Raw genomic sequence first — 24,762 nt, forward strand, 5'->3', positions numbered from 1 at the left:
CAAGAGAGCAACTCTACTTAGCTTATTCATGGTTTTCAAAGTGTGGTCCCTCGAGCACCACCATCAGCGGCCCCAGAAACCTGTTAGCTGCCGATTCTCACGTTCCTCCCCTCTCCTACTGAATCAAAACTCTGGAGCTAGAGCTCTCAAAACTGTGCTTGAACGAGTCGTCTAAGTGATTCGATGCTTGCTCAGGTTTGAGGCCCACTGTTCTCGTAGACGGTTGCCACGGAATGTTGCAAGACTGTGTTCCCAGATCGTTTCCTTTCTCTGAAAGATGCTAGAATTTTACTTGCATGTGAAATCCCCCACTCTTAAATTTAGCAACTAATTCAAACTTTTAAAATGTACTGTGTGGGCTAACAATACAATATTCTAGCCAGGTTTGCAACCTCTGGTTTATGCTTTTCCCTTTAAACCTTAAACTAACCCTACAAAACACTTTTCATGATACTCCTCTCGCCCCTTTTCCTGGCCTCGCCGCGCAGCTTGTAGGATCATAGTTCCCTGACCAGGGATTGAACCTGGGCCCTCAGCAGTGAAAGCATGGAGTCCTAACAACTGGACCACCAGGGAATTGCCTCATGATACCCCTTTTAAGGAAGAAGAAGATGTAGGTCCAAAAAGGGAGGTGCTGTTATAAGTCACATAGCCAGGAAGTAGCCAACCCCTGATGTGGATCTGAATGCATTTGGTTTTAAAGCCTCTGCCCTTTTTACATTTTATGTAGAAGCAATTGTATGAATATACCTAGCACACAGGTTAGCATCACAAAAGCTAACATCATTGGCCTATGAAACTTTATCCTCCATCCGTGCGCCCCGCCCCATCCTCTTGGCCTCAGACTAATCCCCATTTCTGTCAGAGAGAGTCAATCCCCAGGAGAGCCCAAGAGGGCTGGGGAGGGGTAAGGCCGAGCAGCTTCCTGGCCTGGGGAGCTGGCTAGGTGCCAGAAGAAAGCTGTCGGCAGCAGTGCCTGAGGCTGAAGGTCCAGTAGGCAGCTGGGTCCACAGGCTAAGACCATTTGCTCTTCTGCTGCCCTAGACTGAGTTCCAGGAGCCGCCCTGGGCTGTGCCCCTACCTGGCTCCTGCGTCATGGCTGTGGACTGTTCCCTGTGCTCAGAGTAAACAGCCCTGGCCCCTCCCAGCCAGCACCTGTCTCCAGTCCCCAGGCTGAACATGGGAATTGGGGAGGCATTCTCCCCTCTTTCCCCCGGGACCCATCTGTGGGGACAGTGGCTGGATGTGCTTCTGTCACCAGCTCTGACTCACCTGTCATCCCAATGGTCACTGCCCCCGCCCCCTTGTGCCCTCCAGCACAAGGACCCTGGGGCTTAAGGACCTCAGATTTTGGATCAGGAAGGATGTTTGAAGGCACCTCTTGCTGGGTAAGTGTGTTTTGGCCTTTAGCAGCCTGCACGTTAAAGCTTGGTGTGTACCCAGCAGTCTCCTTACTAGCAGGAGACACCATCTTTGGAGGGGACAACGCGGCAGCTCAGAACAGGGAAGTGATTCACTCAAGGTCCCTCAGCTGGCAGGTGCTGGAGGTGGGTGGGAGTCAAACCCAGACCCCGTCACCCAAAGCCAGTGCCGAAGCCTCCTTTAATTCCTTTCTCTACACCAGCTGTGTGCCCTAGCTGTGTCACGAAGAACGTACATTTATGACGGAATGGAAAAAATAAGGGCTTGGAGGGACGGAGACTTGGGATCAAACCTTGTCTCTACAGCTTCTCATGGGACCTTGGGTGGGAGGGCACCCCCTCTGCACATCCAGTCCATCTGTCAGGCACAGCTGATGGCAACAATATCTGTCTGTTCACAGGTGTCTGGGAAGATCCATGACTCCGTGAGACATTGGACACAGGGCTGCACACAGGGAGCCCTGAGAGAGTGTTGGTGTGGAAAAGAGAGGGAGGGAGAAACACACATGAAATGGCTCTAGATGTTAATAGGCGTTTAACCTTCCTTGGCCTCAGTTTCTTGTGTCCAGTCGGTTCATTCATGAATAATTTTTCCTGTAGCTCCTACTATGTGCTGTGTATCCTACACAACAGCTCCACCATGAATCTCTAAAGAGCAATTTTCACCCTGATCTGCTGACCCCAAATCTACCCACTTCATCCGCAGGCTCCTCCCTGTGGGTCCTGCCCTTTCCCCCTCCTTTACCGACAGCGGGCATTACCGGGAGACCCCTGAGTCTCAGAATGGGAACCCCTGTGTCTAGCCCTTGGCCTCCTGCTGCCCTGCCCACGGGCCCCAGGAGGGAGGTGGGGAAGCAGGAGCGGACAAGCGTCCAGCTGCAGCTGGTCGAGCTGCACCGGCCTGGAAGCAGCTTAGGTTCCTAGTTCCCACTGGGGCCAGAGTGACACCTGATCCTGGGGGATTGTGAAACGGCAAGAGGTTGCAGCCGGCCAGCCTGCCTTGTCCGCTGAGCCCTCTACCCGCACGGCTTCGGCCCCGCCCCTACCCCACGCCCCCCAGGAAAGCGGTTAAATCCCCCCTTCCGGGCAGCGCCTCACTCCCGCCCCGGCGAGCACCATGCCTACCTGCCGCCTCGGTCTGCTCGTCGCCGCCCTCCTCCTTGGCCTGCTGCTGGGCCTCCCCCCGGTCACAGGTGAGTGGGGCGGGGAGAGGCCTGGCGCCCAAAGGGGCCGAACCAGGAGAGCCGGGAAGGAGCCCGGCAGAAGCTTAGCCTCTCTGGGGACAGAGAAGTGAGGATTCCCGGGGTGGAAGTGGGGAGTCCCATGAAGGCCAAAATGCGGGGATCCCTGGTGCCTAAAAGTGGTGACCCTTGGAGCTTTAGATGTGGGGTCCAATGTGCTGGAGGTGGGGAGACACTGAAGGCTGACATATGCGCGGGGGGAGACGGGGAGACTCTTTGCTGACAGTGGAGACTCATTGGTCAGAGGCGGGGACCCTCTGCCTGAACATGGGAAGCTCCTAGACGCTTAGTTGTGCGGGGGTCCCCTAAGAATTGAGGGCTCAGAAGCCAAGAGTTTGGTCACTCCTGTCGTCCCAGGTATCAGGGACCCCGGCCCTGGAGGTGGGGCTCTCTCAAGGCTGTAGTGGGGTGTGGGGAGCAGGGACTGAGACTCAGAATTCCCGGGAGATTGAGATTTGGGGCCGTCAGACAGGAGGCGGGCATCCTCTGAGAGCGGGACTGAGTCCCCCACTGCGCGTCCGCCTCCCAGGCACAGGAGCAGAGAAATCAGGCGTGTGCCCCGCGCTAGAGGCGGACCTGAACTGCACGCAGGAGTGCCTCTCGGATGGGGAATGCGCGGACAATCTCAAGTGCTGCCGGGCCGGCTGCGCCACCGTCTGCCAGATGCCCAATGGTAACCCCGGGGGACCCACGCGGGGCGGGGCGGGGCAGCGGGGGTTGGGAGGGGGGGGGAGTGCCCAGTTCTGTTCCGGGATCTGGGGCGCGACCGACCCAGGGGTCCCCGACCAGGTCGAGGCGGATGGAGCCAGATCAGCCCGTGCTCTCCTTCCCGTGGCTCCGGTGAAACCTAGGCGTCGCTGAAGTGCAGCCAGGGGGAAGGGAGGTCCCCCACTCCTGGCCGGATTCATTGCTCTGGGGCATGACGGACTTCCGGGACGCACCGCGGGGACGTTGTTCTGGAACATTGTTCTCTGAGATCAGGGGACCTGGTTCGGATTTTCCTCCTGTCTGGGTTCAGCCGCGGGGCAGCCTAGGGCTGCCCAATGGGCTGGACCCCAAGGTCTGGGGCGCTTCTCCCCATTAGCGTCCCTACCCTGGGGCCCCCCCAACCCAGGAGGAAGGACTTGGGACGCCTGCTGGCAGGACTCCCCGAATCCCTCTGTCCAGATGGAGACTTTCCAGGTTTAGGAGAGCACCCAGCCCATGTTAAAGATGTGGATGTGAGCTACAAAAGAGAGCAAGGTTCTTGTCCAAGGTCACATTGCCATCTCTGGCTGGGCAGGAGTCATAACGCAGGGGGTTCCTTTCTGCCTGAGTGGTTTGAAGAATGTCAGGACCCCTCCCAGAGCACCCCTCCCACTTCTTCATCTTTAAAACTCTCTTCCACTCTAAGGGTTGAGTGAGAGAGAGAAAGTGTGTGAAGCTGGCCTGTCATAAAAAGTACTTGCTGGAGCTGAAGACTGTCCAGTAGGCCATGGGGGCTCCTATCAGAGCAGGAAGCTGTGGAATCCAAGCTTCTCATTTTTCAGAGGGAAAGACTGAGGACTAGACCAGGGATATGACTTGGATCCCAAGGTGCTGGGATCACTTGTCTTTATCCAGAAAAAAAACCTGTGTGATGCCCCCACCTTGTGATTTCTCTGAAGATGCCCACAGGGGCTGGGAAGGTTTGTAATTGGAGATTCAGTCACTCATGAGCAGGGAGGTTGGAGGTAGAGGGAGGACAGGCCCATCAGGGGGCTTCTGGGTCTGGGGACCTCTAACCTGGACCAGAGGGAGGAGGACCGGAAGGAGAGGAGGACACTGGGAGAGAAAGGAGGATGGCAGACAGGCAGATGAGAGAGGAGGACGGAAAAAAGAGGAGTCTCTGCTGTTCCCTGGTCTCAGATGGACAGACTGAGGCAGGAAGAGGGGCAGGACCAGAGGGCCTCCTGAGCTAGAATCCTAGTTGTGCCGTCTGCTGGTTGTGGGTCCTGAGCAAGTCGCTTCACGTCTCTGAGCCTCTGCTTTCTCGCCGGCTAAATGGGATGAGAATCCCAGATGTGGTAGGGTCGACATGAGGCTAAATGAAATCACACATGTGAAATGTCTCAGGAGAGAGCAGACCCTCCACACACAGTGGCTTGTTTTGTGGGTACCCCGCTCCTGAAGCCCTTCTGTCCAGGGGCAGCTCGGTATTGAGAGCTCCTGCCCTTCTCAGTGGAAAGGGTGACTTTGTGCGAGGAAGACAGCCCCTCCCGCCCTCTGCAGCTCCTCACCTAGCTGTGCGCCCGCTTGACACTTGGCTGGGCTTGCTCCTGGGGCTTCTGGGCATTGAGCCAGCTCCCTTCTCCTTGACCCTGGAAGTGGAGCGCAGGGTGTGTGTGTGTGTGTGTGTGTGTGTGTGTGTGTGTGTCGACATTGGAAGGTTAGGCTCAGGTCTTGGTTTTACTTATGATCAGCAGTGTGCTGTTGGGTGATGCCTTCACATCTCTGGGTCTAATTTTCCTCCTTTGTAGTAGAAGGAGGGTAGAAATATCCCCTACAGAAGAGAGAGTTGATGTGGAGGTTTAAAGGACAAATTGAATTTACACTAAGGGCTTTGTAATCAGCACATATCTGTGGTGTTATCTGTTTGTGTGTGTGTTAGTGGAAGAATGCTTGTCTGGGTGTGGATGAGTGAGGTTGTATGGGGGCCTTGGTGCTAGATGGTGGTAACTGGGAGTGAATAGATGTGAGTGAGTGAATTGATTGTGGGCGTGTAACCCCTCACACGTGCACTGCACTTTACAGCTGACAAAGCAGCAGAGTGCATGGTGCACAGACCTGAAGCCAGATTCCCGGGTTCAGATCCTGTCCCTACCCTGTATGACCTTAGGCAAATACTTAACTTCTTGGTACCTCAGTTTCCTCATCTGCAACATAAGGAAATAGTAACAGTTCCTCGCACCCTGTTTTAGGATTATCGTGAGGATTAGCTGAGTTAATATACGTCAAATGCTTAGGATAATGCCTGGCACATAGAAGCAGCTAAGTGTCAACTGCTGTCCTTACTCATTATTATTCTTATTACAAGGACTTTGTGCAGGGAGAAGGAATACATGTCTGTTGCCTCCACTGCTTCCACAGCGGCCCCACGACATGGGCAGCACGGATCTCATGTGACACCTGAAGACACGGGGCTCTGGGAGATTTCTGGCCCCAGGTCACAGAGTTAGGAAAAGGCAGATCTGGGACTCAAACTAGGGCCCTATGATCCCAAAACACTCAGGGAGAGAGCAGAAGGAAGGGAGGTTGCAGGTGCTCTCCCAAGGTCCCCTGAGATCCACTCCAGCCCCTAAGATCCACTTAGGCAGGCAGCTCTCTTGTTTGTGAATCCAGGTGGGTGGTTGTGCTGTGGAGACGTGTTCAGCTCCCTGCTTCCCCTCTGCCCACCCCCCCACCCCTTTTTCCACCCAGAAAAGAAGGGTTCCTGCCCTCAGGTGGACATCGCCTTCCCCCAGCTCGGCCTCTGCATGGACCAGTGCCAGGTGGACAGCCAGTGTCCTGGTCTGTTGAAATGCTGCCACAATGGTTGCGGGAAGGTGTCCTGTGTCACACCTGTCTTCTGAGGTAGGTGGCCTGGGGGGAGGGGTGCACTGATGCCCAGATTTGATGACACCTGCAGGAGGCTGAAAAGGAGAACCTGAGCTAACACACTGCTGTTCCCTTCTCTGTCCTTTGATTTACTTTCACTCAACAGATTCACTGAGCGTCTATCACGTGCCAAGCGCTGCTCTAGGTGCTGGGGATGCTCCGTGTGTGAACAAATCGGACACAAATTTCTTTCTGATGGTTTTATATGCTAGTGAATGATAAACAAAATAAATATGCAAGTATACTCTGTGAAATGTTAGCGGGAAATAAGTGGCCTGGAGAAAAAGAAAAAAGAGTGGGGATAAGGAGTGGGGATGGGGGGGCGGCAGGGAGCAGTACTGCAATTTTTTCATGGGACCTCCTGGAAGGCAGCATATGAACAGACTTGATGGAAATGATGGAGGGGGCCGCGAGCATATCAGGGAGAATGTTACAGGCCGAGGGGGCAGCAGGTGTAACGCAGTAGCCTCCCTGGTGAGTTTCAGAAAAAGCCAGAAGGCTGGAGTCTGCTGATCAAGGAGAGAGCAATAGAGGAGAGGGTCCGAGAGGTAGGTGGTAAGCGGAGGGACCTGACAGACCATGTAAGGACTTTGGTCTTGACCCATGGTCTTGACCCAGAGATGTCGGGTCCTTGGGAATGGACACGCTCTGACTTAGATTTGCAAAGATTGCTGAGGGTGTTGTGTGGAGGCCCTAGGGGACAGTGGCAGAAGCAGGGAGACCAGCGAGGAGGCTCCTGCAAGAGGCCAGGTGTGAGATGATGACGTAAGTGTCTGCATTTGGGACCTACGTGAAGGTAGATGGGACAATATTTGCTGATGAATTGGGCTGTGAGAAGATTTACTCCTTTTCCCCTTAACACCCACGTAAATAAGTCAGTGGCTGGAGGAGCAGCTGTGTCCTGGGAGGGCGGGCAGTGGCTGGATGGGTTGGGGAAGTAGGAAGCTCTTTGCATAGGCCAGTGCGAGGCAGAAGAATTGATCTTTACTCTCGCCAAAAAGCTTGGCTTTTCAGGACAGAGCTGGTAGAGATCAGTTAATTTCAGTTCAGTTTCTCAAATGCCCCTTTCAAGTGTGTTGAGCACTTACTCTGTGGCAGGCAGGGCTACAGTCAGCCACCTCGAGGGACTCTGACGCTGGAAGGAAAAGATTGTGCAGCCTCTCTTTCCCCACATATAATTAAAAATAAAACAATATGAAGTCATAAAGCAAGTGTAAGAAAATAAAGAGAAGCAAAACCAAAGAACATGCATCGTCAGGCCATTGCAGGATCCAGCACTGTGCCGCCAGCTCTGTGCCAGGTTCTGGGACGGAAGGTGACCGCTGCCCTTCCTCACCGAGCTTGCAGCCCAGTGGCTGAGGCAGACAGATGGACAGACGCCCCCAGTGCCTGTCGTCGGTGTTGCAATGGAGGGAGGGGCTGGGTGTGATGGGGACATAGAAGAGGAAAGCCTCACCCAGGTTGGGGTGGGGAAAGGAGGGAGCAGGCTTCCCAGAAGGGACCCTGAGCCAATCCGGAAGGATGAACGAAAGGTCGGTAGTCTGGTGAAGTACAGCAGCGGGGAGGCTGTTTCAGACAGAGGGAACCGGACAAGCAAGAACCTGGAAGGGCCCTTTGGTTGAAATCTCATTGTTGATCGTGCAATAATTTTGATAAGCTCTCAGCCAAGGGACTGGCAGGTCAGTGATGGAACCTATTGCCCAGATGTGAAGACTCTGACCTAGAGAGAGGGGAGGATGTGCTCAAGGCCCCAAGGTGGTTAATTCAGTGCCTGAGAGAGAACCACGGTCTCCCCAGGGACCAGAGCTCTCCGCCTCTTGCCTCCATCAGTGTCAGCTGCATGGGCTGGCTTTGCAGTCCGGAAGACCTGGGTTCAGATTTCAGCTCTGACACTTAACTAGCCTTTTTCGCCTCCCTGAACTGCAAATATTTTGCTTATAAAATGGGATAAATAAAATAATAAGATCTTTTTGATCAGCTAACCCAGCTTAGCCAAAGGAATAGGGGCATGGTGGAACTTCCTAGTGGTGGAAGGATTCTTAGGGACATAAATGACAGTGGCCCCTCAGGAAGGTCACGTCACAATGGTCAGTGGGGACCACGGTATACCCAGGTGTGTCCGGGGATGGTCAGAAGCAGAAGAGATGAGTCTAGGACTTTCTGAAAAGTGCAGGCAGAGCCCCAGGGTCTCAAGACGGTGAGGCTTTCCTGGGGGCGGGGATAGGGAGCTAAGGGGGGATGTGATGGGGTAGGGGGAGCTTTGGCCCAGAATTTAAGCTGCAGGCATTCTTGTCCAGTATCATGGATACTGTTGTTGACGGTATTATTGTGATTTTCTTCCTCCACCTCCAGCCACCAGCCTGAGGAGTGGGGGAGCGGAAGTGTCTGCCTGGCCCTGTCTGGCTCCAGCCCAGCTGCCCTCCTCCCTTCCTGGCCTCTGTGCTCCCCTCCTAAGCGGCCACAGCTGCTTCTTTTCCAACCAATAAAGTGACCACTTCCAGCACCGATGGGGCTGTGGCCTCTGTTCTTATTATTCTGGCTCATTCGTCCCACGACTCTGGGTGGAGGTGCGGGCATGGGGGTGCAGGGTGCAACGAGATCATCCAGGCGCAAAGTCTGAGATCAGCTCTGACACGATGAGCATAAACTCAGGGCTCCTCTGGTGCAGGGGTTGAGAGTCCGCCTGCCGATGCAGGGGACACAGGTTCATGCCCCGGTCTGGGAAGATCCCACATGCTGCAGAGCGGCTGGGCCCGAGAGCCATGGCCGCTGAGCCTGCGCGTCGGAGCCTGAGCTCTGCAGCGGTGGGGGGGCCACAGCAGTGAGAGGCTCGCATACCGCGGGGGGGAAAAAAATTCTCATCTATCCCACCTTTTTACAGAATTGTAGTACACTATACACATTGTGTTGTACTTGGCTTTTTTCACTTCGTGTATCTTGAAGATCACTCACAGCATAAAAGGTTTCTTCATTCATTTCTCTGGCCGTATAGTATTCCATTGTTGGGATGTACGAAGTTTATTTAACCACTCTTACACTGGTGACTATTTAGGTTGCTTTCAACCTTTTACAGGCTTAGATTTGAACCTGAGTCATCTGATGACACCAGAGTCCCATGCTGACTCTACTGCAGTGATTTTTCACGTTAATCCCTGAGGTGGGGTGGGGAGGGGATGCCTAGCCTTTTGGGGTGAGGAGGGGGTAAAGCAACGAAGTCATGGCGGAGACTCAGCCCCCAGGACATGGTTTATGTCCTTCCCTGCTCCTCCACCCACCGTGGAACGTGAGAGGTCAAGGCAGCTTGAGTGCGTTTGTGTGGAGACAGAAAGCTGGGGGCTTGGTGTTTGGCCAGCCTTATCTTTCTCATCCTCCTGTGGGTCTCTGCCCCAGGCCATGAGCCAGCAAAGAACCTGGCTGTCCATCCATCCCCCTGGGGGTACGTGGGAACGCGTCTCCTGTAGGAGAATGGGGGTGCTTACTGCATAAGGCTGCCTTTGAAGGTAGGTGGGTGGCAGTATCGCTTTTCTCCTAGCTTTCCCTTTTCCAATCTCTATCCCTGTCCAGGCTCCAGTCTCCCCAACCCTTCTAAGCAAAAACAAAGTGATAGGCTGGGTAGAGTCGTTAGGGACTAAATGTGTGGGTACCACCCCTTCCACTTTCTCCTTGCTTTCCCCGGCTTTGCCTTCTGAAAGAGAGCCCTGGGCAGGGCCTTGTTTAACTCAGGGATGGCAGAGGTATGCCTTTGTATGCGCGCCATTATTTCTTCCATCGGCACCATGCCACAAATCGCTCTCCTCCTTTCCAGGAGCCTGTGTGTGGACGGCATCCTGATGGGCTATGTGTTCTGTAGCCAGACCACAGCCATGCTAGTTTGAGCTAGAAGGACGGCTCCCAGGGCCAGGAACTTGGTAAACTGCTGCCTTTCCGGAGCTCAGGGCAGGGTCTCTTCCTGCGCTTACTTTCTCCCACCTCTGGCAACACGCTGCTTCGCTGTTGCCTCTAAACCCCATCTCCAGTCCGGACGGCTGTGTACGGTAAAACCCTGTAGAAACAAACATCTGTTCTCCAGCAAGGTGCAGGTTGGTGATTGGAGACATAATAGGAAGTTAGTTACACATGAGGGAGCCGGAGCTTGAAAAATGAAGTTCTAAAGCCAGACCAGTAGAGGACAGCCCTGCCTGAGGAACAGCGTAAGCAGAGGTATTCCTCATTCAGGAAACCTTTTTTTGAGCACTTACTATGTGTTCTGTTCTAGGTGGTGGGGATTTGACATAAAGGAGGTGAGGGGTGTGTGTGTGTGTGCACGCGCACGTGTGGGGTGAGGGAAACAGTCACTAAATGAATGAACCAACACAGGTTTAACATGTCAGGTGGTAGAAAGATTATGGCGAACTATAAAGTTGGGTAAGAGGACTAGTGGGTCCAGGGGATGGGGTAAGAGGTAGGGGGTTGTTGCTTTGCAGAGGGTATTCAGGGTGTCATTCAAGTCATGAGCTGAGTGAAGAAGGACATGAGCCACACGGAACCCATGGGAAGAGCTGTCCAGACCAAGGAAGCTTCTAGGGCTAAGGACCTGAGTTCAGATGCTTGAGGATCATGGCTGGCGTGCTGAAGGCTCAGGAGGATGAAGGGAGATGCAGTCAGAGAAGTAGTGCGGGCTCAGATCATGGAGGGCCCTGTGGTCACTACAGGACTTTGCCTTTTATTCTGAGGAATTTAGGAGCCATAGGAGGGGTTTGAGCAGAGCAATGATGTCATCTGACCTATGTCTGGAAAAGATCCTTCTGGCTGTTATATTAAGAATAGACTCTGGGGGCAATGTGAAGCAGGGAGAGCAGTTAGGCTGCCCAACAGGACATAGGAGAAATGACTTTTTTTTGCCTCTTCATCTACTAATCTGTATGAGACCCCCAAACTGCCAGCCCTAATGCCCCGGGAGCTAGGGCTGCACCAGCTATGAGGGCTCCTGTGACTGCTCTGTGGTTCCATTTGTCCTGTCCATTGATGCAGCTTCCAAAAACTAACTCGTGAAATAATCATATTGCAAACACAACAAACACTCCCTTTCTTGCCCCATGATCACGTTTACCCAGTTGATCATTCTACTACAAGTTGATGGCAAAACTGTGAGGGTGAGGAAAACAGAGTGATGGCTGACAACTTGTTAGCTCTCCATTCAGTGCTGCAATCTGTTGGTGAGGGTCTGGTTTGTTTAGCCCTTAAAGATGGTACTTGGTGGGAGCTGCAGCGCCCCCCTGAGCCACAGAACAGCATAGCATTAGTAGGCCCTGCCTGCAGAGCATAGAGGTCCTAGACCCAGAAGTCTCTGCATACCCCCCACGGCTGGGATATCAACCCCAAAGAAGCCCAGGGCCCAGCCAAACCAGGTCTATTGGGGTGAGTTCATTACATAAAACGATGGGACCCTCTAGAGCTACCGAAACCCCATTATTTGCAGCCCTCAATCTTGGACAGCCCTCTGGGGATTTTTCACCAGATGAACGATCCAAAGCCTGTGGTTTATATTATGGGCTAGGGTTAGGCTTAGGACTACGGTTAGACTCTCGGCACTACCAGGGGAATAGGCAATGGAAGGCAGCCGACCTTTGCGATCAATCTGAAAACAACAGCCCCTCACTGATGGAAGGTTGGTACCTCACTCCACAGGCAGAGCTCCAAGTGGCCTGGATGGTGCCCACAGGACCCCCTTTAACCACCCTCCAGGTAGCAATATACACAGATTCTGGGGCAGAGTGCCTGGGCGGGCTGAGTGATTTGGAGCGTAGAATTTTCTAGATTGGCTCACTCATGATCTCTGTTGTAGGGCCAGAGACTGGTTTGAAATAGCATTAACCTCTCAACATATTAATGTACAAATTAGGCACGTTCATGCTTATCACAAGGACAGTTCTCCATTGGTCTCATGTGGTTCAGCTGTGGTACACTTGTAAGGTTTCCCTGTTATCTCTTTTCCATTTGCCTATGGGACACCATATCCCACTCTCCTAGTAGCTCTGATGTGGTTGCAGTGATTTCTCCTTGACTTTTTCCTTTTTTATGCTTGATTTATTCTTTCAACTTTTTTTTTTTTTTTTTTTTTTTTTTTTAGCTGTACGCGGGCCTCTAACTGTTGTGGCCTCTCCCGCTGCGGAGCACAGGCTCCGGACACACAGGCTCAGCGGCCATGGCTCACGGGCCCAGCCGCTCCGCGGCATGTGGGATCTTCCCAGACTGGGGCACGAACCCGTGTCCCCCGCATCGGCAGGTGGACTCTCAACCACTGCGCCACCAGGGAAGCCCCAACTTTTAATTTTGACATGACTTCAGACTTAAAGAAAAGTTGCAAGAATAGTGCCAAGATTTCCTGCATCCTCTTTACCCATATTCATCAAATGCTTACATTTTACATTTACTTTCATCTTTCTCTCTCTCTCTCTCTCTCCACACACACACCCCACATATTATGTTTTTCTAAAGCATGTGAAAGTGTGTTGCAGACATCCTAAGTACTTCAGTGAAGTTCCTGAAATAAAGGCATTCTCTTAAATAACCACAGCACAATAATCAAATTCAGTAAATTAACATTGACACTGTGCTATTATCTAATCTACAGACAGGACCAGCTACCTAATTTATGAGGCACAGGGCTAAATGAAAATGTGGCTGCCACGTGGCTGCCATGGCCTTCCCTGAAATGCCATAGGGAGTGCACATGTAATGAAACGGAGCAGGACCCTGTAGGGGCTCTTGGGCATGGAAGCCTCTCTGTGTCCCCCGTTCCTTGTTTGTAGGGGACAGACTCCAGCCTCCATGACCTTCCCTGAGACCCAAAGGGCAGGTTCAAACAGTTGCTAATCAGGGAAGGGAGGGGATGCAGAGACAAGGGAGGAGCAGCCCAGAAACAGTAGCGCAGGACTTCGCTGGTGGCGCAGTGGTTAAGAATCTACCTGCCAATGCAGGGGACACAGGTTCGAGCCCTGGTTCGGGAAGATCCCACATGCCTCGAAGCAACTAAACCTGTGCGCCACAATTACTGAGCCTGCGCTCTAGAGCCCGCAAGGCACAACTACTGAGCCCGAGTGCCACAACCACTGAAGCCCACTCGCCTAGAACCCATGCTCTGCAACGAAGAGTAGCCCCCACTCACCACAACTAGAGAAAGCCCGCGCACAGCAATGAAGACCCAGCGCAGCCAAGAATAAATAGATAGATAGATAGATAAATAAATAAATAAAATTTAAAACAGAAAACAAAAAAACCTGAAAAATATTCGTTGGCCAAAAAGTTCATTCGGGTTTTCTGTAATCAGACATAATAACCCGAACGAACTTTTTCGCCAACCCAATAAATCCTGGGTCCATCCTTTCCTCCATGGTGTTTCTACAAAACACCATGATTGGTGTTATTGGTGTTATTTTTCTACAAAAATAATCAACAGGTACTTGTGGAGTATTTACTTTGTACACATCACTTTTCTTGGCTCGAGGTAGAAATGTGTAAGGCAAGATCCCAACTTTCAAGGGCCCACAAAATATGACCATGAAAAGGTAGAAGCAGGCAGGCCCAGAATATCTCTGTGTAGTCCATATGGAGATGTCAGGGGGTTTACAGGATGGAGAGGTAAGCTAAGACTGGGCTGCTCAGTAGAGCTGAACTTTAATGACTGCAAACTGATTAAGAATATGGGTCCTAGAGTTACACTTTGATTCAAACACCAGCTTCACTCCTTGCCGGTTTGCTATTTGGGGCCAGTGATTTATCTTCCTGACTTTCAACTTCCTCATTTGTAAGATACAGATATTAATAGAATCTTCCTCTTTAGGCTGTTGGAAATATTAAATGAGATCATGTACGTAAAGCACGTAACTTGGTTCCTGGCGTATCATAAGTGTTCCGTAAGTGGCAATTATGAGAATTTTAATAGAAGGTGTTATGTATTGAAAGCTTTTCAAATGCATGTCCTCTTTGACCTAGAGGCTCCCCTTCTTATCATCTATCCTCACTAAACAGTCAGAAATGCTCACGCTGATGTACTTGCAACATTATTTATTATATTGAGAAAGCATAAATAATCTCAACATTTAATCAGAGACTTGTTTAAATAAATTATGATCCAGCGATACCCAGAAAGCTCTACCCCTTTTAGAATTATGTTGCAGAATATTTAACGATATAGGAAAATCTTCACCCAATATTGTTAACTGGTAAAAGCAGGTTATAAATCTGTATGAATGTGTGCTCCTAAGTTGCTCACTTCCATTATTCCCAGAAAGTTTTTTAAAGCCTTGAGGAGCTTGCTCATTTGGAAGATATTCCTCCAGCATATATGGATTAAGAAATTTAATGAGCTCTCAACACTATGTCAACAGTGGTATTTCCTGTGCTTCTGTAGCTTATCTGGCACCGAATGGCCTTCCGGTAGTTTCTTCTTTCTGGTAGTTTCTGTTTATCTTTTCGCCTAAGCAACTTTTATAACACAACATTTCTCAGAATCCAGATTTGGTGATGTAAGACCTCTTGGGTATTTGTACTCATAGGGACCAGGCACTATGAGCTTTCAGCTTTCACCTGTGAACAAATATCAGGGAAGAAGGAGGGAGAGGAAGGAGACCCAAGAACCGAGCCTTTAAGCAGTCACTGCTGTGTGACTCTGGCCAAGCTCCTCCCTGGGGCAGTCAGATTGCTAAGGTGGCCCAGTGATCCCTACTTCCTAGGATTCATGTCCTTGTGTAGTCCCTTCCTTGAGTGTGGACTGGACCTAGTGACTTGTCTCTAATGAGCAGTGATGTAACGAAAAGTGATGGGGCGTCACTTCCAAGATTAAGACTGTGACTTCTATCTTGCCAGCACTCGTCCTGGTTCTTCCCACTGCTTGCTCTGATGAAGCCCATTGTCATGTGGTGAGCTGCCCCCTGGAGAGGCCCACTTGTCAAGGAACTGAAGGTGGCCCCTGGCCAATAGCCTTCGAGGAACTAAATCCTGCCAACAACCACGTGAGTGAGCTTGGAAGTGGATCCTTCCCCAGTTGAACCTCAGATGACAATGCAGCTTCAGCCGGTTGACAACACCTAGATTGCATCCTTGTAAAAGACCCTGATTTTGGTTACTTTTCTACCTATATCCTCTTGTGTTTCTATGAGTTTCTTTAAGATGACTGTTTTGAAATCTTTGGCAGGCAGATTGTAGATCTCCATTTCCTTGGAGCCGGTTACTGGAGCTTCATTAGTTCTTTCGGTCGTGCCATGTTTCTCTGATTCTCTGTGATTCGTGTGGCCCTGTGTTGGTGTCTGTGCGTTTGAAGGAGCAAACTCCTCTTCCAGTCTTGAAAGACTTGTTTTGGCATGTAAGAACTTTCTACAACTTCCCCAGCCTACTAGGACTACCACCAGAATCACAGTTGTGCTGGATTGGAACCGGTTTTGAGGCTGTTGCTGGGTCTGCCATGGGGTCTGTGATTGACATGCTTGTTATCAGGGGCTCAGGTGGGCATGGATTCCATCTGGTCCCTGGGTGGGTGGGACTGCCTCTACTACCTTGTTCAGTAGGGAGGTGCTGGGACAAGGGTCTGCTTCAGGGTCCAAGGTCAGGTCCTCAGTCAGTGAGCCTATTACCAGGTGCGAGATAGGTATGGCTCCCACCAGGTCCCTGGGAGGACCGCTGCCTGGTCACAGGATGAGTCCCTGGGTGGGCGAGACTGGCCCTGGACAGTGGCCGAGAGGGACTGGAACGAAGCCCCAGGGCTATTTCAGTTTCAACAGCCAAGATTGAGGTTTGTAGCCCTGGTTCCACAGGCACGGATGAGTGTGTCTCCTGCCAGGTCCCTAGCTGGGCTGCGCTGCTCCCTGACGGTGGCTGGAAGGGCTGGAGTGAAGTCTAAGGCCCTTTCTGTATCTCCCAAGGTACAGATGTGTCTCCCGCCAGGTCCCTGTGCCGGCAAGACTGCTCAAAATCTGTGGCTGGAAGGGGCAGGAACTCAGTCTAAGGCCTTTCAGGATCTCCGGGGGCACAGATGGGAGTGCCTTCTGCTGGGTCCCTGTGCCAGCAGGACTGTCTGGGGCCTGTGGGTGGGATGAGCTAGACTCCGTTTCAGGGCACTTTCAGAATCTACAGTCTGAGCTAGTTTGGTGGGCTTACGTCCAGGGGCTCCTAGGCAGCGGCTGAGAGGGGCTGGAGGCTGTTCACAAGCCATTTCAGCACTCACTGACTTCTCCATGCCTGTTAACCCGATGCCTGGGGGAGCAGGACATATGGTCATGCATATGCGTCCCCGGGCACATGGTGCTGGGGAGAGGACCAAGCTAAATGGGGCTGTAGCCAAGTCCTCAGGGGTGTGGAGCTGTTTCTGGGTCTATAGTTGGGACCATGATAGGTGAGTCAACCACCTGGGTGCGGGCCTGCCTTCTCAAATGGTTCTCCTGAGTCTTGGACTGCACTGGATTTCACAGTCTCCTAGCTGGATCTCAAAGCTGCCACAAAGGCATTTTTGCCCATGGATGGATGCCAAATGATCAGGCAGAGGGACATCTTATTCAGCCACCTTTCTGATGGCACTCAGGATGTTGTTTTTCAAAGGTGTTTAAAAACCATGCTTACGTTTAACCTTGTGTTATTTTACAATGATGAAAAATTGGAAGCACACATTCAACAACAGATGGTTGGCTAAGTAAATTACAGTGCTTTGTAAATAGTTCAGAATATTATATAGCCATTAACAATGACACTGAAGAATATTCACTGATCTGGGAAAATGTTTAAATGTTTATAATAAAATGCTACATAAAAATCCTGATAGAAAATACTATAAAATTTACACACACACACACACACACACACACACACACACACACATACATAGAGAGAGAGGGAGGGAGAAAGTAAATGAAGGCATATGCAGAGGAATGTTATTTTGAGATGATAATTGAATCTTGTCCCTATGGATAAAATTTAATTGAATTTTTACCCGCAAAGGTCTACTTCCTTGTTCAATGTGGGCCCTTCCAATACCATGCCCCAAGTTTTCAAATTCACCCTCCCTCCTCCAAAACCTTTATCCTCCAATTCACTAAGCAGTAATTCATACTAAGTGTGAATGACTCTTAACTCTTAATTCCCCCAGTATATTTGTATGTATGTACGTATTTTAAAAATAAAGTCTTGAGATTTTAAACATGTTGGTGATATTTGTAGAATTTCAGGCACAGAGATGGGTGATTTAAAGAACAAGGCAGGGAGAATAAATTTGAAGTGGAGGAATGCATCTCTTGTTCACAAAAATAACTTCTATTGCCCTAGAGCAACTCTGACTCCAGGGAGGGCTGTGTTCTTACTAGAAAATCAGGTGTTCTTGCAGGTTTTCTCACATGCTGCTTTCCTCAAAAAGTCGTTGCCATTGCCATTACAACCTCCATAATAAAAAAGCTCACATTCATAAGTTCTCCAGTTGTAAAATTAGCACAGGATCGAGCCTCGACAAAGGCCATTCTCCAAACGAAGTTTGCATACATTTGCGGAGACAAGCTTTGCCTAAAGAGACAAAGTGGTTTGAGAGAGGCCCCGTCACCTTCCGCTTGTTAGTCCCATATGCTAGGGGGCTGGGATGGCCCTGACCACAAATGCGAGGCTGTCCATAATATTAGCTGAGCTGTGTATTTCTTCCCATCCAGCCCACCTGGCCCACCCAGCCAGGGCCTTCTCCATCTGCACAGAAGTTGAGATTTTCACTCCTGGGAGTAACCTGATGTGGTGAAAACCCGAGACTTGAGACTCCAATTCAAGTGGATACAAATCCTAGCCCTGCCACATACTACGGTGTGATGTTGTATCAACTTAACTTCTCCAAATTCCCATCTTTTCATATATAAAATCAGGGAGCTGAACTCCACCATCTCTGAGCACAATTCCAGATCTGATTGTCTAGGATTTGATGAGTAAGGTCTCTCAGGCTTCCATCCCCTGTCTCACTGTCATTCTGGAGTAGATATCCGATAGTGAGAGGAGAACTGACTTCAATCAGAGAGCAGGGTTGAAACCTGACTCCATCATTTTCTAGCTGTGTGAGCCTGGACAAATCACCTATGTCTTTGGCACTCAGTTTCCTTCACTGTAAATGGGCGTATAATATGCACATGTTAGGCTTACTGAAGGGTGAGAGGTAACCAATGAAAAGCCTGATAAATAGAAAAGCATCAATAAACAGGAGCTGCTCTCAATCACTCTTTCCCTTCCTTCACCAAGAAGACTGAGAACAGGGATCTCATCATACTCTTTTCCGCAGTCTACATACCTAACACAGGCCTGGCTCTGAGTTCTCAGTAAATATTTGTTAATGGGGAGAAAAAATGCCACGAGATCCTCTGAGGCAGGATTACAAGTTTCTTGAACTCTCCTTTTATGTTCCTGTTATGTGAATAGCTTTATCCTTGCAACTACTCTTCAAAGTAGATATTAGGACTTCCAACTTTACATGAAGAAACTAAGGTCAGAGAAGTGAAATGCCTTTCCTAATGTCATGCTAGAAGGTGTTGGGTCAACTTTCTTTGGGCTGCTGGGCCCCTGGCCCTATTCCCAGGCTATTTTTGGAGCTCCCATGTTCCATACCAACCTTGTCTGAATTCTGATCGAAGTTCTTGGCAGAAGGTGAAGAGCAGGAGAAGTGAGGGAGAGACCCAGAGCTGCATGGTGCCACCCAGCAAGTGGCCCAGCCTGGGGTTGGCATTTTAGGGAGAAATGGGACCAAGGAGGAGGAGCCTGATCCCACATCCAGCTCTTTCGTCCCTGACTTCTGCTGTTCATGAGGCTGATCCACCCTTGGAACAGAATGTCCATCCAAAGCACAGCTCTGTCTTTCTCCTTTGGCCTTATCTGACCTGAATTTATCGAAGGCCACTTTACTACACTTCATGGTGTGAGCCCGTTAAACAATAATAAAACAGCAGCTACCATTTGTTGAGTGCCTCTACCTTTCCAAGCACCATTTAAAATACTCTTCATTCATTACCTCACTTGAATCCACACAGGACCCCTGCAAGGCTTAGAACCCCCATTTTGTAAGTGAGGAGAGTTTAAGCTACCTTGACCATTATCACATGGATAATGAATTTCAGAACCAGGACTGGGACCCTTGCCTGTTCAGCTCCAATAAACTTGTATCAGTCATTCATTCAACAAACACTTACCGAGTTCCCACAGCATGCCAGGCATAGTCTTAGATGCTGCCTCCCCGGCATCTGGGGGCTCCCAAAGAATTGTGGGAACAACACACACATTACTGTGTAGAAGGAGGACCCAACTCGTTTTGGTTTAGAGAATCATTCTGTCTAGAGAATCACCCCAATCACCAGGGTCCAGCACATTCCCCACCGACCTGCTTTCTCGGATCCTCCAGAGATCCGATCTTTTGGAAGACAAAGCCAGTCTGCTTTGGTGGGATTTAGTGAGCCTCAGATTCAAAGTCTGAGGTTGTACTTTTAAGTCCAGGTGTTCCTGATGTGGGCAAGTCATTTAACCTCTCTGAGCCTCAATTTTCTCATCTATAAATTTAGATTAATTATGCTGGGTTAGCATATTTCCCAGAGCTGGTGCAAGTGTTCAATGAATAAACAAATGCTTCATACATTGGAAATGTGCAACAGGCATATGCCACTTGCAGGGGTGTGTGTGTGTGTGGCATGATGCCTTTTTGGAAACAGGAGTGTTAACTGGACCAGCACCACATTTGGTCTCTACACAAATGTGTTCCCCATCTTTGCACATTAGTGGTAGCTCTTCCTTCTTTTTAAATTCCCTGCAGCCACGATCCTCATTCCTTGGCCACTGCTTCTCCCAACTATAGTTCACACAATGGTTGGTCAATCCTCTCATCACCTGCAGATTTTCACTTTACTTCCTTGAAGGCTCCTCCGAAGCCTGCATTTCCAGATCCCTGTGGGTACATCTCCTTTTGCACTTTGGTGGGTCTGCCAGCATTATTCCTGGTATTCTTTCCTCAGCTCTCTTAGGAGGTCAAATCAGTTCATCAGAAACCAGAATAAGAGCAGAAGGAGGCTCCCAGGAAGCACAGCCTGACATTTGCCTTTCAGGCAGAAGAAAGGCAGGATTGCCCATGGGTGCCCTTGGCTGAGAGCTTTGCTACAGTGCTCCCTCTTCTAGAGTGAGAACTGGCCTTTTAATACGTAATTCAGAAAAGCAGTTTTCGGGAATTCCCTGGTGGTCCAGTGGTTAGGACTCTGTGTGTTCACTGCCACGGGCCCGGGTTTGATCCCTGGTCAGGAACACAAGCAGCACGGCCCGGCCAAAAAAAAAAACCCCAAAAAACAGAAAAGCAGTTTTCATCTGGGTGGGAGCAATTTTGGTCCCCTAGGGACAGTGTCTAGAGACATTTTTGAGTGACACAACTTAGGAGTGGGGGGACACCTACTGGTAGAGGCCAGGGCTGTTGTTAAACATTCTGCAATGCACAGGACATCCTCACCAGAAATAATTATCTGCCCTCAAATGTCAATAGTGCCAAGGTTAGGAAACCCTGCATAAGAGTTATGAATATAGGCCGGGAGCGCGGGCCTGGTGGTGCCGCCGCTGGCTCTGCCCTACGCCGCCGCGCCGCGCCGCGCCGCCCGCTGCCCACGGCCGGCAGTGCGCGCAGGGCCTGGAGGCTGCGGGCGCCGGGGTCTACCAGTGCAGCGTGCGCGCCAGGAGCCTGTACACCGGGGCCGAGCGGCCGGCGCACATGGGCGTCCCCCACCACCCGCACTGGACGAGGCCCTCTCGGACCACCCGAGCGGACCCACATCGCCCCTGAGCGCCCTCAACCTCGCCGCCGGCCAGGAGGGCGCGCCCACCGCCGCCGGCCATCACCACCAGCATCACGGCCACCACCACCCGCAGGCGCCGCCGCCCCCGCCAGCTCCCCAGCCCCAGCCGGCGCCGCGGCCCAGGCGGCGTCCTGGTATCTGAACCACAGCGGGGACCTGAACCAGCTCTCCGGCCACACGTTCGCAGCCCAGCAGCAGACTTTCCCTAACGTCAGGGAGATGTTCAACTCCCACCGGCTGGGGATTGAGAACTCGACGCTCGGCAAACCCCAGGTGAGCCGCAACGCGAGCTGTCCGCTGCCCTGCAGATCTACCTACGCTTTCTCTCTACCGCCACGCAGCTCCATATTCCTATGACTGCACGAAATAGTCAGCTGCCCCGGCCCTCCTCTGCCCTGGCCCTCTCCGGCTTCGCTTAGCAGACGCGCCCCTCTCAAACAGGCTGCACAGACGCAAAAAGAACCCAAACTTGCCCACCGCTTTTTCCGCAGACCCGGGAGCAGAGAGAGCGCGCGCGCCAGCCTCAGCCCTCCGCGAAGCTGCAGGTGACTTTAATTCGCCGCCTCGTTTCTGAGATCCCAAGAGGCCCCAGTACACGGACGCGGCCCAACGAAATGAATAATGATTTTAAAATCCCGCTCCCCTTCCAGGATGGCTGTGCTCACTGCTCCACTCGGGGTTTCAAAAATTATAACTTATGGACCAAATCCCGTAGCGACCCAGTAATGACTCTCTGTAGAGACCCCCATAGACCTCTGGGGGTCTCTATAGATTATGTATGTGCTGTGTGTAATTTTAAATTTCTCTAACCGTGCTGTACAAATGTGTGGATTTGTAATCAGGCTATTTTTTTGTTGTTTTTCAGAGCCATTAATACAATATTTAAAGTTGAGTTCACTGGATCATTTCTCATCTTGCCCGACCATTTCTAACTGCCAAAGTGAAAATTCAAGAAACCCATGTGGGGTTTCCCCCCTGTACAATTATGAGATATAATTCTTTTCCCAGTTGTAGGTCTTTTACAAAACAAGAAAATAATTTATTTTTTGTTGTTGGTGGTGGATAAAGAAGTCAAGTATCTGATACTTTTTATTTACAAAGTGTAATGGTGTTGTATAGTAGATTCCTCCCCCAGCATTCCTGAAAGAAAAAAAAAAACCCACTAAAAATTTAACTTGACCTGTGTTTGTCTTATGTGGTCTTAATTGTTGTACTTGCCTTAAAATAAACCCATGTTGCTTTTCTGCCCCCCACAAAAAAAGAGTTATGAATATAAACACTTTTTAATTATAAAAATATTTCCAACATTGGCAGCATGATACGAACTCCACAAAGTGAGAGCGGTGCTTAATGAGGTGTGCCTGCACTTACTTGGCTGAACAAGCCTTGTGCGAGGCACTGGCCTTTCCCAAGCAGGCACTCTGTACCAGGTTGCCCTGGGAGATCTCTGGCTGTGACTCAGTAACTTGGCCCTTCCTCGGGTGATTTGGGCATCATGCTTACCGTAATTCCAGAAGATGGAGGGCTAGTGTAAGATTTATTAAAAACACATTAGAGAAGCTAGCAGGAAGCTCTTGCTAGTTATCTAGTACTTATACTCATCAAAGGAGTCTTACTAATCTTCAATTTAAAAAAAATTTAAAAATTAATTGATTACTTCTGATGACATAGTAAGTGCTTATATTAACTTCCTATCATTTCATTGATTTATTGATTTATTTTGAATAAATATTGGGTAGTATCTGTCTCTAATATAAAAAAGGAGTCTTACGAACTCTATGCCAACTGTGTGTATGTGTGTGTGTATGTGCGTGTGTAAATAATTAATTAAATTACTTTTGACTGAGACCTGATGATTTTGGGCAGTGTAGGGACAGGGGAAGTAAATAAGGGTGGAATTTTGAAAAAGTAAAGTCTCCCCATTCAGATTATAACCTCCATATTATGTTTATCTTTTCTAGAAGGTGGAAGGAAACTAACATCACTTGAGTACCAGCTACATGTCAGGGAATTTTCTGCCTTGACTCATTACATTCTTACGAGAAGTCCTTGGGATAGATATTGTTATCATCCCAACATAATAAACAAAACAGAAACGGGGACTTAGAGAGAAGACTCGCTTGTACATATAACAAATACGTTTACCAAAAACACACATATACCAGGAGAGTTTATTTCTATTTTCACTTTATGTTCAAAATAAATGACCAGAGGGGGAAAACAAGCTTGATCACTTTTAAGAGCAGAGTCAATTTATGTCTTCAGAAAGACAAGTGGAATTTTTAGCAGAGGATAATTTTTAGTATTTTTGGCCAAAGAGCTTGAATATAAATAGGGTCTTCAGAGAAGTGGAGAAAATATCTCTAGAACTCAGGAATATCAGAATTGATAAATATGCAGGTAAATATAAAAGTGCGGGGGGCTTCCCTGGTGGCTCAGTGGTTGAGAATCCACCTGCCAATGCAGGGGACACGGGTTCGAGCCCTGGTCCGGGAAGATCCCACATGCCATGGAGCAACTAAGCCCGTGCACCACAACTACAGAGCCTGTGCTCTAGAGCCCGTGAGCCACAACTACTGAGCCCACGTGCCGCAACTACTGAAGCCTGCGCACCTAGAGCCTGTGCTCCACAACAAGAGAAGCCACCGCAATGAGAAGCCCGCGCGCAGTAACGAAGACCCAACACAAATAAAAGTAAATTAAAAAAAAAAAAAAGTGTGTATGTGCTCTTCTCTTAATTTTTTTAAAAAGGATAAGATTGTTTAAGGTGATAGTTATAACACTGTATTGTTAGGTTTAAAACATACATAAATGTAAGATATATTGCAAAAGCACAAAAGATGGGAGCAGGAAATGGAGCTATACTGCTACAAAATTGCTATATTCTACCGGCATTAGGTCAATAGATACACATCCAATTCTATCTCCCACCCTAAGCCAAGGACCTCTAAGACCTCTCTGCCACCCCAGACACAACTCTATGAGTTCCTTTCTTCCTCTACCAGACTCCATTTCCAGAAAGAATAAAGCCCAGAAGTGAACAGGCATTGAGTTCATGGAAAATTGATGGTCTCTCTGGGGTATGAAAAGTGATGGAGGGGAGTGTCCTCTCTGAGGGGCAAAGATCCTTGGCAGGGTAGTGGTACAATGATACAGTATAATGGTTTAACAAAGGCTTGGGTCAGAGAAACGCAAGTTAAATCCCAGTCTGGCCAATTATGAACTAAATAAACTTGGGCGTGTCTCATAACTTCCCTGGGTCATGGTTTCCTCATCTGTGAAAAAGGCAAAACAATAAAATCTGAGCCATAGAGTTTTTGTGAAGATCACACAAGATGATTTATGTAATGTGCACAGCATACTGCCTGGTATGTAAGAGACGTTTCATAAACAGAAAAGATCAGTATTAGAACAAACAGTGCAAAATGCAGGCCTTGCTTCATGATGTCAACTACTCGGATGCAAACCTTACAGGGTTACAGCTCCCAGCGAAAGCGTCAGCCTGGAGCTGCGGCAATTTCTCATGTCTCATGGAGAATTTCAGCTCATGTTTCCCACAGCATGTTGTAAGTATCAGGGTTGGACCTGGACTTTCCCAGACAAGTTTTCCCCAGTTTTCTTCCTCCAGCCTCTCTAGGGACTCAAATATTCCCACAAGGTCTTTTGTCATTGATG

The 24,762-nt window shown here is 49.8% G+C and overlaps 3 protein-coding genes across 3 annotated transcripts; 2 read left to right on the forward strand and 1 right to left on the reverse strand.

Annotated features, from left to right (window-relative positions):
• Positions 1-2,485: 2,485 nt before the first annotated feature.
• LOC117308100 (WAP four-disulfide core domain protein 2) lies at positions 2,486-8,782 on the forward strand. Its single transcript, XM_033839881.2, has 4 exons — positions 2,486-2,614; positions 3,192-3,335; positions 6,101-6,253; positions 8,630-8,782. The coding sequence occupies exons 1-3, from the start codon at positions 2,539-2,541 to the stop codon at positions 6,250-6,252; spliced, it is 372 nt and encodes a 123-aa protein (XP_033695772.1). The 5' UTR covers positions 2,486-2,538; the 3' UTR covers position 6,253; positions 8,630-8,782.
• Positions 8,783-13,626: 4,844 nt separating this feature from the next.
• Positions 13,627-20,872, reverse strand: LOC109551305 (kunitz-type protease inhibitor 3-like). The gene is made up of 2 exons (XM_019943703.3): positions 18,848-20,872; positions 13,627-17,723 (listed from the first exon to the last, which is right to left on the reverse strand). The coding sequence occupies exons 1-2, from the start codon at positions 18,952-18,954 to the stop codon at positions 17,612-17,614; spliced, it is 219 nt and encodes a 72-aa protein (XP_019799262.1). The 5' UTR covers positions 18,955-20,872; the 3' UTR covers positions 13,627-17,611.
• On the forward strand, positions 20,812-23,482 carry LOC117308299 (uncharacterized). Its single transcript, XM_073793308.1, has 3 exons — positions 20,812-21,360; positions 21,579-21,632; positions 21,953-23,482. Exons 1-3 carry the CDS (start codon positions 20,812-20,814, stop codon positions 21,959-21,961), a joined length of 612 nt encoding a protein of 203 aa, XP_073649409.1. The 3' UTR covers positions 21,962-23,482.
• Positions 23,483-24,762: the final 1,280 nt, after the last annotated feature.

The sequence above is a fragment of the Tursiops truncatus genome, chromosome 15, assembly GCF_011762595.2.
Source record: "Tursiops truncatus isolate mTurTru1 chromosome 15, mTurTru1.mat.Y, whole genome shotgun sequence".
In the NCBI taxonomy this organism is placed as follows: domain Eukaryota; kingdom Metazoa; phylum Chordata; class Mammalia; order Artiodactyla; family Delphinidae; genus Tursiops; species Tursiops truncatus.